The sequence below is a fragment of the Hipposideros armiger genome, unplaced genomic scaffold (assembly GCF_001890085.2).
Source record: "Hipposideros armiger isolate ML-2016 unplaced genomic scaffold, ASM189008v1 scaffold_423, whole genome shotgun sequence".
Taxonomy (NCBI): domain Eukaryota; kingdom Metazoa; phylum Chordata; class Mammalia; order Chiroptera; family Hipposideridae; genus Hipposideros; species Hipposideros armiger.
This window is the reverse complement of record NW_017731773.1, coordinates 1,529,555-1,543,807: the sequence shown is the minus strand read 5'-3', so window position 1 is coordinate 1,543,807 and position 14,253 is coordinate 1,529,555. Positions and strand designations below refer to the sequence as shown.

The 14,253-nt window shown below is 45.4% G+C and overlaps 1 protein-coding gene across 1 annotated transcript in view; it reads right to left on the bottom strand.

The window, feature by feature from the left end:
• Nucleotides 1–7,219: 7,219 nt before the first annotated feature.
• The window catches only part of CNGB1 (cyclic nucleotide gated channel subunit beta 1), a 77,707-nt gene continuing 70,673 nt past the window's right edge, over nt 7,220–14,253 (bottom strand). The window contains exons 28-29 of the mRNA XM_019664463.1: nt 10,706–10,922; nt 7,220–8,396 (exon numbers count right to left, since the gene is read on the bottom strand). Of these exons, the coding sequence (XP_019520008.1) occupies nt 8,154–8,396; nt 10,706–10,922 (460 nt within the window). The 3' untranslated portion in view covers nt 7,220–8,153. The remainder of the gene's footprint in view (nt 8,397–10,705; nt 10,923–14,253) is intronic.

The following is a 14,253-nucleotide window of genomic DNA, read 5'->3' as shown; positions in this document are numbered from 1 at the left end:
TTTTTAAAAGACTAATTGCCTCTTCTGCTAGATGTTCTACAAACATCAAAAAGAAGTTACTAAACAGGACAGCTAAGCGCACATAACTTTGAGTGTTGTTTGTTAGTTGTGCCATTTAACGTCATATCATCTGCTGACAAATTAAGAGAAATATTCTTATTTTCTTTCATATTAAAATTTTCATGCAGATATTGTTAGGGTCTATTATTAAAGGTGGGTGGGTGCCCTTTGGTTTCCTTCTAAGGAAGTCTGAGGAATTCTGTGATTCCACACGGACTATTCTTTGCTTCAGTTCCTTGTTTTCAGGGGCATTACTCATATCAGGAAAAATTACCCCACATCAAAATGGATAATTCAATTCTGAATCAGGCACAGTCTCTAATCTCCTTTGCTTGCCTTCAAAAATTTCTTCTCCATAGTCATCATGTAACATTTCTTAGGGGTAATTTAAAAAGGATCTACCTACACACTCTCAATTCCATCCTTTCAAACAAACCTAGATTCTAATAGAATGCAAAGTATCATTTTTTTTGGTACCAACTTTTGTGGCTCATACGCCTTCTTGGCAGTTTCTTTCCTGGTAGGTTCTGTTCATTACAACTTTGCTGAAATTCATCTGATATATTATCCTGCGTGGCCAATCTGATTTTAAAACTATTTACTTTCTTTAGACTTCTATATGGACGTTTTCAGTATTACCTGAGTTATTCTTTTGGACCTGTCTGGAAACACTTCAAGTTCTTTTTTTTGTTTGTTTTTGTTTTTCCCTCTCTTTAAGTAGCAAAGCACTGTTAGTTTCAGAAGCCTGGAAGTGTGAAATGTGGGACTGACCAGAGCAGTCTACAGGCACGTTTTTAGAGACTGACTATGAGGAAACGCAATGTCCCTGGATTTCTCAGGGCCCTGGGGGACAGCTCCAGCCTCCTGCGACTCTGCAACGATGATAATTAGATCTGTAGCCATTTGTCTAGGCAATTGCTCTTCTCTGAAAGGATGATACAATTCCTCTTATCTCAGGGAGAGGGCCGAATGGCTGCAGCTGGGCCTAGTTCCCTAGGCAAAGTCCCAAGGTGCCAGAAGACACCAGAGTTACCTCCCTGGGTATTTACATCAAAAGGGGGCAAATCTCAGAACTTGAGACTCTAGTGGGCAGTGAAAGCAGAGATGCTGGGGGCTGTCTAGCTCCTGGAGAGACTATTTACAAACCAAGAGGTGGGAGGTAGGTTTCAGGCCCAGTTAGGGTTCCAGGGAGGGTCTCTCAAGAAGGGAGGTGGGTAGCTACCTTCTTCCTCTTTCTAAGCAGACAAACGTTATTTTTTCTCATCTCTTACCTGTCCGGCTATTTGCACAGGACAATTTGCTCCTTGGCCTGAGGTAAGACATGGCGGAAGTGCAGGTGGAGTGACATACTTATTATTTACTTTAAGGTAATTAATAAGAAATCTGTCTCTGATACCAAACACCTTGTGTGTGGATAAAATTAATAACAATGACTACTAAAAATCAAACACTGACAAACAAATGGGGGCAGGTCCTTTCCCTCTTCCTCCACCAATCACGACCAGCTCTGGAGAAGGGAGAGAGTGAGGCATCCAATCGGAAGCCTATTCCTGAATTTCTAGGCTGGGAGGTGCTGGAATGCCTCAGGGCCAAGGTCAACAACAGAGGCTGCCTCCTTTGCCGTACAGTGCAGTAGAGTTACCAGATAAAATATGGGACACCCAGTTTAATGTGAATTTTGGATAAATAAATCATTTTTAGCATAAGATCCCAACTATCACGTGGGCCATACTTATGCCTAAAAACAAAACAAAACAAAACAAAACACAAAACCCTCCATTTATTATCTGAAATTGAAATTTAACTCGGCATCCTGTATTTTTATTTGCTAAACCTGGCATTCTACCATGGTAATCAGTGAAGACTCCTTGGAGATTCAACATCTCATGCCCATTGAAAGAATAAAAAATTAAAAGGGCACTCAGATCTTCTTTCTCTTCATTTCTGAAGGGATGTAGGAGGAGATTGTGCTCAGGATACTGAATCCAGAAAATGTTGACATCCACAATCTATACGTGTCACGGACTGAATATGTCCATCCCTCCCCAATTCATATGTTGAAGCCCTAACCCACAGTGTGGCTATATTTAGAAGTGAGGCCTCTAAGGAAATAATGACGTTTAAATGAGGTCATACGTACAGGTGGGACTCTGACCCAATAGGATTAGTGGCCTTATAAGAAGAGGCACCAGAGAACTTGTGCTCTCTCTCTCTACACGCACAGCAGAAAAGGCCTTGTAAGGATATAGTGAGAAGACAGCCACCAGCAAGCCAGAAAGAGATCCTCCCCAGAAACCAAACCTGCGATCTTGGACTTTCTAGCTTCTAGAACTGTAAAAAATAATAAATTTCTGTTGTTTCAGCCACCCAATCTGTGGTATTTTGTTATGGCAGCCCCAGCAAGCTAAGACAATAAGGTTAGTTATCTTATCAAGCATCCATTGACTCTTTTTATAACAGCCCTTAAGCTGAGAATATTTTATTCCTTCCAGCTTAACGATGGAACTCCTGAGACACGGAAAGGGACTAGAACAGAGCTTAGCATATAGAAAGAATTTGTACAAATATTTATGGGATGAATGAAAGTTACCCAGCTGAGGTCCCACTGCAGGTCTGTGGCAGAGGCAGGAAAGTGGCCTCAGAGGTCTTCTCCCTTGGCTGTTTCTGTTGCTAGCCGAGGTTCTGATTCCCTGAGGATAAATCCCTTTGCCTGTCTAGGTTTGGATTTCCTCATCTCTAATTTGGGTCCAACAATTCCCTTCCTGATCACATCACCGCAGCATGGTGGATGAGACTATCTAATTGGGAAAGCTCTCTGAAAGCCATAAAGAAAATCACCTGTGTTCTTAGCACTTATTTATAAAAGACAGCAGTGAGAGGCCGATCAGTCTAAAGCATCATTGATGAGGAGGGGTCTGTCCAGGATCTTGTTGTGTCCCTCGTCAGGACAGGGAGGGAGCTGGGAAAAGCCGGTGGGAGATGAGACTCAATGCCCACATTCTCCTTGTAGGATAAATCATTCTTTCTCCATCAATTTCCCATTCACAGAGAAGCATTTGAATTTGATCTTGGTCAAAACAACCCCCTCCCTTCTTTATTCCCTTCTCTCAGGATCTCTTCCTGGTGTTTGAATTTAGAAACCACAAGTGCCTGTACTAGACCAAAAAAATCACACCCAGAATGGGTGGCCTAGATTTTGAATTTTAAATAACCAGGAAACTCCCAGAAGAAGTACTTTTGTTTGATCGGTGAGGTTTCTTTCCTTGTGAACAACAGAAACCAACTCTGACCAACTGAAGCTGAAGACAATTGTTTTCAAAATACACAAGGTAGTTCATGTAACTAGGGAAACGCAGAGGACCAGCTCAGGAAACACAGGTACGCAGGTAGCAGCAAGAATATGAGCAAGAAGAATGAATGATCCGAGGGGCCGGGGTGCTGAAGTTGTGATGCATGTGCTCCTGCTTTTTTCCTCTCCCGCTCATCTAATTGCTGTACCACCAGAGTGTTTTCAGCTGCAGGTAACAGAGGTCATGACTAAGAATGGCTAAATAATAAAGGTATTTCACTGTCTTATAGAGATGAGTGGTTTGGGGGCTGGTGTGGCAACTCACACATGTCAGTCTGCATTTCCCATTTTTTGGCTGTTTGGTCCCAAGAGAGCTGCTGCAACTCCAAAAACATTCTCCCACCAGCACTGCAAGCAGGAAGGAAGATGGACAGTAGAAATAGGGGTTTCTCCTTTTATTAAGGAGGCCTCCCATCACCCTTCCCTTTATATTTCATTGGTTGGAACTGGGTCAAATAGCCAACCCTAGCCGCAAGGAAGGCTGGGAAAGTGAGTATCAGGGATAAGGGGTCAGAAGAGCAACGATTGGTCTCATTTCCTGGAGCTAGGCATGTGGCTGCTCAAAACAAAATAAAGGTTTTGTGAGTAAGGAAAAATGGGCAGTAGCTCTCAAGATTCGATACCCAGGAAAGAGGCGATAGGACTCCCTTGATTCACTATGTTTGAGCCACGAAGGATGATTGAAAGGTGATGATTCAAAAGGAAGCAGGACCCTGTGGCTGGAAGAAGAGAGATGGAAGCTGAGTGCAAAAGAGACACATCTCTACCTCCCTCTCCCATTCGCCTTTTCAGTTATCGGGTGGTATTCCAAACTAGCCAGAACAGGCTGCATAACTTATGGGGCCCAGTGCAAATAAAAATAAAGGACCATTTTGTTCAAAAATTATTAAGAATTTGAAGATGGTGACAACAGATCATTAAACAAGCACTGGGCCTTTCTGAGCACAGGGCCATGTGTGACTACACAAGTCACATGCCCATGAAGCCTTTCCTGGGCCTATCCCAGAGTGGAGTGACCATTTCAGGACAGTAAGCCTTGGTTAAACTGTTTTAGGGTCTGTTTTTGTATGAAATTGGATTAAATACATTCCTGGATGGTGGGGAAAGCTGTGACTTATATATATGTCCAGGCCTCAGTACCAACTCTCAGTTAAAGAGCAAAGAAAGAAGCGATTGCACCCTTTCTATGTATATAACCCAGGGCAGAGGCAGAATTCAGAGAGGACAGAGTTCTCTGGAGGGTTCCACTCTACTCAAGTGTAGCAGAGGAAGGCGGATGGAAGTCGGCTTTCATCCTCATGCCCATTCATACTTGGCAATGCCCGTCTATTATCAGATCATCACAGTGGCCCTGTGTGGTGCAATATATTGTTTCCATCTTATGGATGAGGTCATTGGGGCTTAGGAAGGTCCGTGGTCGTCTGTGGGGTATGGTCAGTCTGGGGTTGGAAGCTAGGCAGCCTGAACCCAGAGACCATTGTGCATCAGCACTCTGCACCATTGAACAGGTCTAATGGGGTTGGGGAAATTGTAAGCAGTTGGCTTGGTAAGACTAGTATGTGAGACCAGATATAAAGGGGCTGTTTTTGGTGTTTTTTTGGAGCGGGGGGTCTTAGAATCCTAGGGCCCAGGGAGGCTTTATAAGGTATGCCACAGGGATATCACTCAGCCACTGGAATGCAGGATGGATGCTAGCCTCAAGGATGTCAATAGGAGATGAGCCAGGAACCTGAGCCAGGAAACAAGCGTAGTTTTTCTCACAAAAGTGTCTGTCATACATGGTCAGTTTCTGAAATGAATCCACAAGCCAGGAACATTTGTCTAGATACTTTTAATTAAAATACATTGTAATAGGATGAAAGCAAGACTGTAAAATGCAGTGTTCACATTTACTAAGAAAACAGATAAAAATATTCCAGGTAGCTGAATATAGATATTTGACAATAAAATTTTCAACAGCTGCTTGGTTTTAATGTTATTGAAAATGTTTCAGTAGCTAAAAAAATAGTTTGCTATTCATTTTCTACTGAAATGCAGGAAATGTTGAGACATTTTAAATTAGTAGAGATTCAACCCACATAAATAAAGGTCCTGTTTCAGCAGCAGAATTACAGTATTTCTGGGCTATACCATTCATACCTTGCCAATCAACCTGTCCAGTTCTATTTGGATAATAATGCCAGCCTCAAATTCAATTTATCTAATATCCAAGTTTTGTGAAAGTGTCAAGTTTAATGAGAAATTAAGACACTGTTAATCTCATTTCAAAATCAATTTTCTCCTCAGGACAACTCTTGGGAACCTCAAAAATATCTTGCTTTTTATAATAAGCAGTATACATTCAAGGCTTGATAGCTAAAAGAATAAGTATATTCATATAAAAAAGATGCCTTATAAAATAGGATCTCACAATGTGGGTGCCCTTGAAACATTTTACCATCTAGTAGAGGGCAATACGATTACTTTATTGATATATCTGAAATACTTGCTAAAGACGGAAGCATTCTCTATGCTTGGGTCTTAAATATGCAGTGCAAATATAGGAATAATAGATGGGGATGGTAAAGACAAAAAAACGAAACACAAACCTCCAGACTTCTCCTATTTTAAAATGGTGTGTACCAGTGACATTGTATCTGTACACAATTTTTTATTGCAGCATCACATGTAACTGCATAAGATTGGAAACAATGCAAAAGCACTTCAATAGGAGAGCAGGCAGCTCAATGTGACGGTATTTACGTACAATGGAACTAGAGGGTAGTCATGCAGAAAAAGGCATGGCCTTTATGTACTGAAAGGGAAGACGCTCCAAAATAAATCAAGTGAAAAATAACAAAGACTCTGATATGGTACCGTTTGTGTAAAAAAAAAATAAAAAGGAAGGGAGCAAGAATGAATTTACACCATTTCCTTCTGTAAGCTTCAAATATCTCTGAAAGGAAACACAAGAAACTGATAATAGCAGTTGCTTCCAGGAAGGGGACCCAGGCAGGTTAGGTGCCTGGAGTAAGAGGAAGAATTTTCACTGGGTATCCTTTCATACTCAGGTAATGATGTTACTACCCACTAAAATAAATTAACCGAAGTTTTTTAAAAGCGTAAAATAATGTCGCTCATCATTATATTCCATGTGATGGTGTCAGATCACATGACATGTCATCAACTAGATAAATCTGTTCATTACCCTGGAATTTGGAAATGCTCAGACCAGCCTGGCAACTCTGGTACTGTTTAAGTTTTCTACAGGGAAAATAAATATTATGCTTTCAGTTTGATGAACAAATACAGACTGTTGCAAGCCTTCAGCAGCTCGTAATGTTTCTGTCATTTTATATAAAGTGGGCAATACCTATTGGAAATCTGGGCCTTTTGGTTCATAGTTGCTGGTGGAAACTAGTTTTTTGTTTTGTTTTGTTTGTTTGTTTTTAATTAATTAATTTATTTATTTATTTACTTTTTTAAGATTTCATTGGGGAATTGGGGGAGGGGAACAGACAAGTTACTGTCCTTCTGTTCTTCAGTCTAGTTGTGGAGGACGTTGCTTCACTGGCCCATGTTGGTATTATCATTGCGCTCTTCCTGGGTGAGGCAGATGGGTCGCCGTCCTCTGGACAGCGGCTGATGGCGGCTCTTGGCAGCTCACACCAGCTGCCGGCTGCTCCCGGTAGCTTATGGTAGCCCACTGCAGCAGGGGCTGCAGCCTACGCCGTTGCCGGCGACTCACGGCAGCACAGCTCCAGGCTGAGCTGTTGTTCAGCATCTTAGCTGTAGAGGGCAGCGTCACTGGCCCTCATATGTGGGCTCTGAACCGGGGCCCTCTGGCGTCCCAAGCCAGTTCTTAACCAACGTGCCACTTGGCAGGCCCTAGTTTTTGTTTTTAATCACCCACTCCCCCCAGAGCCATTCCATATGTAGATCAAATCCTCTCAATAAATAACCATTGACTGAATCACTCTTCCCCTCCCCCCACACACCTTTTTTTGAATTATAAAAGCAGCATGACACTCTGCAGAAACTCCAGGAACTTCAGTGGTGTCAGCTGTCAGATTTCATCTAGGATTCATCTAAGTTGCTACCATCATCTCTATAGCAAGGGCACCAAAAGCAAATAGTAGATTAATCCCTGCATATGAGAGTTGGGTGACTGGCAGAGGAGATGCTCAGAAACTCTCACAGCCCATGGCTAATCGTCCATGTCCATTTTATCTATTCTGGGATAATGGCATTGACCTGGAACTGAATAAAGTCTAGGGAAGGTATGCGCTAACCACCTTAACGTACCGTGTTCCTATTGTGATTGCCCAGGAACGAAAAATAACATCTGAGGATAGGATCACATTTGCCTGATTCCCAGTGGGTCAAACGGACAGCACAACTGCCCGCTTTTCTACTGAAAAGTTTTCTGTCCTTGAAACGTGGGAGACACATTCCAGAAGGGAAACTCCAGGTACCTAACAAAACGCTCCACAGTGCTAAAGCCCGGTTCTATCCCCTGCCTATGAACTTTCAAAATAGAAAAGAATTTTCTTCTTAAAAGTAGTAAGAGTCGGGGAGGTAGGGTCCTCAAATAACAGTGGGAAGCTAGGGACATGAACACTAGGAAACTGGCTGATTTCAAGACCAGCCCCTGGGGGAAGCGATATCAGGGCAGGAATGTTGGCGCGCCGGTTATCTGAGCGCTACTGAGGCCACCACTGCGGACCTCGTCTTGGCCGCTGGTGAGCGGGTGCACGTGGACACCTCACTCGGCCTCCTTTTTTTCCTCGGGGATCTCCACCGACAGGATCTGTTCGCCTGGGTCTGGGCCAGGGCTCATGCGGATCCGCACCGAGTGCTCCTCAGGCACGGCTGCTCCCTCTGCGTTTCCCTGGGGACCCTTGGGGGAAGCAGGTGGTGGAGAGCCTGGGTCCCGGGGCTCCTGGGATGCGGGCTGGTCGCCAGTGGCCGAGCTCGCCTCTCCCGCGGCTTCTTCCGGGCTCTTGGCCTGGAATCCGGAAAGGGTGACTCATGAGGCAGAGAAATGACCAAGGGGTGTTGGACACCTACCTCCCTGTTCCCCTTGTTGAACCCCCAAGGAGGAGAACGGCAGAGCCCTCAGTGGATGCAATCGAACGGATGGAGGGCTGGGCGGAGCCGCATCAGGTTTATTTGGTAGAGACAGTATATGATGGAGAAAGTTTGAGGATTAAAAGTCCTGGTTGGATTTAGTGGCAAATCTTGGGGATATTTTAGGTCCCTGCTGAGTTGCGGGGCTGGAAGTGGAGCCAAGTTGCCTGTTCAAGGGATGAGCCTCGCTCCTGAGCTATTGGAGGAGAGGCTGTGCCCAGTACCAGGTTCCCAGGGACACTGGCCATGGTCTGTGTATCAGAAGGGAACTGGGTGAAAACCCGAGCTTCTGTGGATACCCGGGGCCCCTCCTGCTCCATCTCTGCATGGAAGGACACTGGGGAGGGAACAGCCTCAGATCAGGAGGCCTGGTGGTCCACAGCTGTCCGAGACCCACTTGAAGTGGTGGTAGTGAGTTAGAGCAAGAGCTTGTGAGGAGCAGACACCCCTGAAGTTTGCTCAAGTCATAGAGTGTTGAAAGTGAGGAGGAGTGGGGGGTAAGATGCTCCTAGAACCCAAGGCAGCTCTGTTTCATGGCTTGTCATGTTTGCCACACCTGTTCCACCCTCCCCTGTCCACTGTAAACTCTGACAATGCGCTTGCAAAGCACAATGCCCAGATGGTGCCCGTTAGGGGACTTCCTGAAGCCTCCTGCTATAAATGGAAACAGAAGAATCAGGGCAAGGTTGGTCAAGGGCTTTGCCATGTTCAAAATGCTTTTATAAAAGGTATCCCAGGAGTCCTTCTTCCTCTCTACCACCCCATGTGGCAACCAGGAATCTGGGTCTTAGAAGGCTTGAGGAGCTACCCAGGTCACAGAGCTGGCAGTGACAGAGCCGGAGCTTGGACATGTGTCTTTAGACAGTTATTGAAGAGTTCCTTACACTCTGCCACTCTGTGCTAGTTCTGAATTGCAGGGGAAATGCCTTTTATTGGAACACTCAAGCAAATTTCATTCACATCTCCAAGCTGCCTTGGTGAAGAGCTAACACTAGGAGCCCATTTCAGATAAAGCAAGTCTGTCACTCTTGAAGCTCATGTTCACTCAGTCCCACACACCAGCCTGCCTTGAAGACCCCACCTTGCCAGCTTAACCCTGCCCTTGACAGTTTGGGAGCCAGACAATCATGTCTGTTCTCAGTCTGGAGCCGTTGGAGACTATCTGGAGAATTGGAACCCAAGGTTGCCTTTATATCACTCAGATTCCTGCTGTCACTTGGCTTCTGGATGGGTCCCCTGGCCTCTGACACCAGCCTAGAATGAGCCTGAGTTCACTGGGCTCCTCTGCATGCTGTCATGTAGACTGCTGTCCCCTCCCAGCCACTGAGCTCCTGCCTAATCCCATCCCCCCTTTCTTCACAGCCTCCCTAAAGGACCGTAATGAGCAGCCATAATTAATGCAATCATTCTAATTGGCATTCTTGGCATTAGTCACAGGGAAAATTCCCAGAACTAATTTTAAAATTCCCCTTAGATTTATGGGGGTGGGAGCAGTCAGGGAGGGAGGTGGGGGCAGTCAGCACCATGCCTGTCGCCTTGGTTTTCTTTTCAAATCTTTTAAATTGTCACAGACACAATATTAAATATAAGAACGTCACTGTCGCCTAGGGAGGGACATTCCCTGTCCACGCCAGGACTTCCCTTTGGGGAACCCACCCCCTACTTACTCTCAGTTCAGAGATAGGCATGCGAGCCAGGCCTCTGCAGAGCACTCCATCAAATGGCTTGAGAATTGACATGTGACCCAATTCTGTCCAATAACAATGAGCCCTGGGACTTTTGCTGGAATTATTGGGAAAGAGGTACTTTTTTCTGTTGGAGTTACTAAACCAGGAAGGTGTAATCCTAGAGCTTTTGGGGGCCTGCCTGGGAATGGAGCCATGTCTGAGGAAAGCAGAGACGATAGAATGGCACAACTGATCCTGTTGGTCTCATTTGAGCTTTTGGATCCAGCCTTGCTCAAACTTTTCAATTACTTGACCCAATAAATTCCTTTTGATCAAGCCCATTTGAGCTTGCACTGTCACTTGCATTTCTGTCACTTGCAACCAAACAAGCCCTGACTGATATAAAGAAGTGGGGAAATTTGCTAAAATTAAATGTGTGGTCCCCTCGCTAAGGCCCCGAGGGCTTCCTTCCTGGCATGTTGTTGAAATGGATGGGTGGCTGGGTTCCCAACCACGTTACCTGTTCCAGCAACCGTTGCTGTTTTGCAGCCGCCTCCAGCGCGGCCAGTTCTTTAAGTCGAGCCCTGAGGTGGGCCAGCTTGCCACCTTTGGCCCCCTTGGCACCCATCTTCCCTGCTGCAGCCAGGGCGGCGTTGAAGAGCTTGGGGGTGCCGGCCCGGGGAGGCAGGATGAGCACGCTCTTCTCCTTGGGCTTGTTGTGATTTCTCAGCATGCGCCTGAAAGAAAGCGGTGCCTGCTGTCATCACAAGCACGCTCTGGGAGAGAAGGCTCGTTTGTTTGGAGCCCTTTGAGTTGGAGCTGTGTGATGGTGGTTGTTTGGCTAACCATTTTTGAGTGCAGTACCTTTTGTGAACCTAGCACAGTGCTAAGTGTTTCACGCACAGCATCGCACTGAATGCTCAGAACAGCCATAATGATATGGGCCTTACTATCTGCCCCTTATAGATGAGGTAACAGGCTCAGCGGGGATAAGTAACTTTTCTGAGGTCACACCAGAAACAGTAAAAGGTACTTTAATATACAGGATCAGAAATATAATGCCTGAATGAAAAAAGGACCCAAAGCTTTCTGCTGCTTCTGCTTTGCATCATTGTTATTTCACCATCAACACCATCACCACTGGCAGCACTTACTGAGTATCTATAGGTATCGGTCCCTGTGCTCAGTCCTTTACGGGGGCCCCTGTTATCCCCCTTCCTGGTGTCCACACCTCTGTGTGATCCCCTCCCCTTGAGGGTGAGTGGGACATGTGACTTGTTTTCAACCAATAGAAATACAGCAAGAGTGATAGAATACCATGTTTGTGAATATATCACACAGGACTGATCTCTGTCTTGCATGGAGATTCTCTCCCTTGCTGGCTGTGAAGAAGCAAGTGCCCACGTTGGGGGAGGTGATGTGACAAGACCCTAAAGGCAGCCACTAGCCAACAATTAGCTTGGAACTGAGACCCCCAGTCCTACAACCACAAGGGACTGAATTTGGCCAACAACCATGTGACCTTAGAAGCAGACCTTTCCCTGTTGAACTTGAGATGAGACCCAGCTCTAGCCAATAGGGCTACATTTGATTACAGCCTTATAGTGGACCTACCTAAGCTGTCCCCAGACTTCTGACCCATAGAATAGGATGAGATAATAAATATGTATGGTTTTAAGCTACTATATTTGAAATAATATTGTTATGTAGCAATGGATAACTGATACATACTCTCTCTCACAGTAATCCTCAGGTAGGTCCTATTATTTTTCCTCTATTCAAATGAGGATATGGAAGTCCAGAGGGGGTGAGGAAATTTCCCAAGGACACACAGCTAGGAAGTGGCAGAGCTGGAATTCAAACCCATGCCTCTGACCCCAGCGCCCCAGATCTTAATGATTAATTACAAAGCAACATCATAGTCATTATTTTCTTGGACACTGGCACTACTCCTGTCACATGAAAAGGGCTGGGATTATTGTACCTTTGAGAGTTGGGGAAACTGAGGCTCAGAATGGGGGGAGTGACATGCCCAAGGTTGCCAGGAAGTTGGCAGAGACAGAATAACAACCCAGACTAAATACAATATATCACCCTCCTTCTCTAAATAAGGATAGAATTTTCCATCAAACAGAGCCCCAGCCTTTTATAAGGAATTTTTCACGCTACAAATATGTGATGAGTGGTTTGGCTCAAGAACAAATGAATTTCGCCTGCAAGCTAGCAGACCTAGACGACTAATTGGCAAATTCATTCATCAGCGTTCCAGCAAAACTTGTTTGTTTAAAAATGAGGCCATTACTGGCTGCTTATCTAATCAGAGGCAATGGATTTAAATTGTGCCTATTGATATTAATTGCCCAAGTTTTGCATTTTCTAGCTGGAGCTCCCCCAGGAGGACACAAACATGATAATTCATCAGAGGCCTCTTACATGCCCAGGACTGTCACCTGTGTTATTTGAGTCCATAATTCATAGTACACCAGTCTGCAGGAAGGCTCAGCGTGGTATTAAAATGACACGAAAGAACTATCTACAGGAAGGACCTTTGCTAATTGCTAATGGCTGTCTCTGTTTTGAAACATTGAGCTGGCTTCTGGGAAAGTTCCAGATAAAGAAAATTGAGCCTCATCTTCAGATGACATGCGTTTCACTACAATTGGTATCAAACATTCACCCCTGCAGAAAGTGGTATGCATGAGAACCTTTTGCCCCGCTTCTTGGAGTGGCCAAGTCAGAGAGCTGAGCACCATACTTCTTTGGGACCTCGGGTCTTCCATAAAGTGGGGGAATTTAGACAGAATCCCACATGTGGCTCTCACCAACTCAGACCTCCAGGCCCTGTGCTTCTCAGACTGCATCTCTCCTTGATGGGCAGAGCTCATCCGCAACCCTCTGCCTCTCTCCTAAGGCTTGTCTGTCCAGAGAACCAGTCTCTCTGAGGAATCAGCCCCTCCTCCTCCCTCTGGCTGCTTCACACCATCACACTGCAGACAGGTCAGGAGCGAGGCCTCTACAGGATACCATCCGATGTGCCAAACCCTCACCTACCCCAGGCAGAGGAATGGGATAACAGCTCCGAGTGTGGCTCATGGCTCAGGAAGCCATGCTCACGGTCCTCTTACAGGGGGGAGGGAACCTGGGGCCAGTTGTCAGATATAAACAGTCAATTCTCATTATTTGGGTAAGTTCTATAAAGCCCATGCAAACACTGAATTAGTGGCTACTGAACCATTGCTTCTGGGGGAAATACAGGGTTAGGTTTCCGTGCGCCTCACCTGTTTTTATCAGCTGATCAATATAGGACCTTGTCTTGGGTGTGTTCCTGTGTATAGACCTCTCATTTAACATGCACTGTTGATTCACTAACAATGAACTCGTAGCCAATAGCTCTCTAACTCATGCCCGAACGGAGGCAGAACTCAACCTTCCTGCCCTCAGGAACATGAGACAGCACTTCAGCACTACACTTGGGAGCCACTTTACATTGTGAAATCAGCAACAAAAATCACAAAACTATGAAAAACATGGCACATAATAGGCCACAAAAGACACTGGTTTTCAGTATGAGCTGAACCGAGAAGGCAGAGCCCCACCTTGTTCATCGTCAGCTGGGACCATCATTTTGGGCATCTCGAATTTTTCACTGTTCTACATGTGTCTGCAAATGGCCACAAAAGCCCTTAAGTATTGATTTTGGGATTACAGATAAACTTGAGTGAGGAGGTGAATTGCAAATACAGAATCCATAAATAATGAGGATTGACCATACTTCCCTATCCCTCTGGAACGGAGGGGGCAGTGGGCAGATTCTGTGGGGAAAGTTCAGGATAAGCAAGCAGCCTTTGGAAGGGCCCTGGTGGCTTCTCTAAGAGTTGCCAGAGGAAATGGGCAGCTTCCTTTCCCAGGAGACCACAGCGCCGTGTATGTATTATGCTCTAGTGTCAACACTATATCCACTCATCTGGCAGCTGCCAAAGCGATCCTGTAAAAATCTACCGTATTTGCCGGCGTATAAGACGACTGGGCGTATAAGACGACCCCCTAACATTTCCACTCAAAATACAG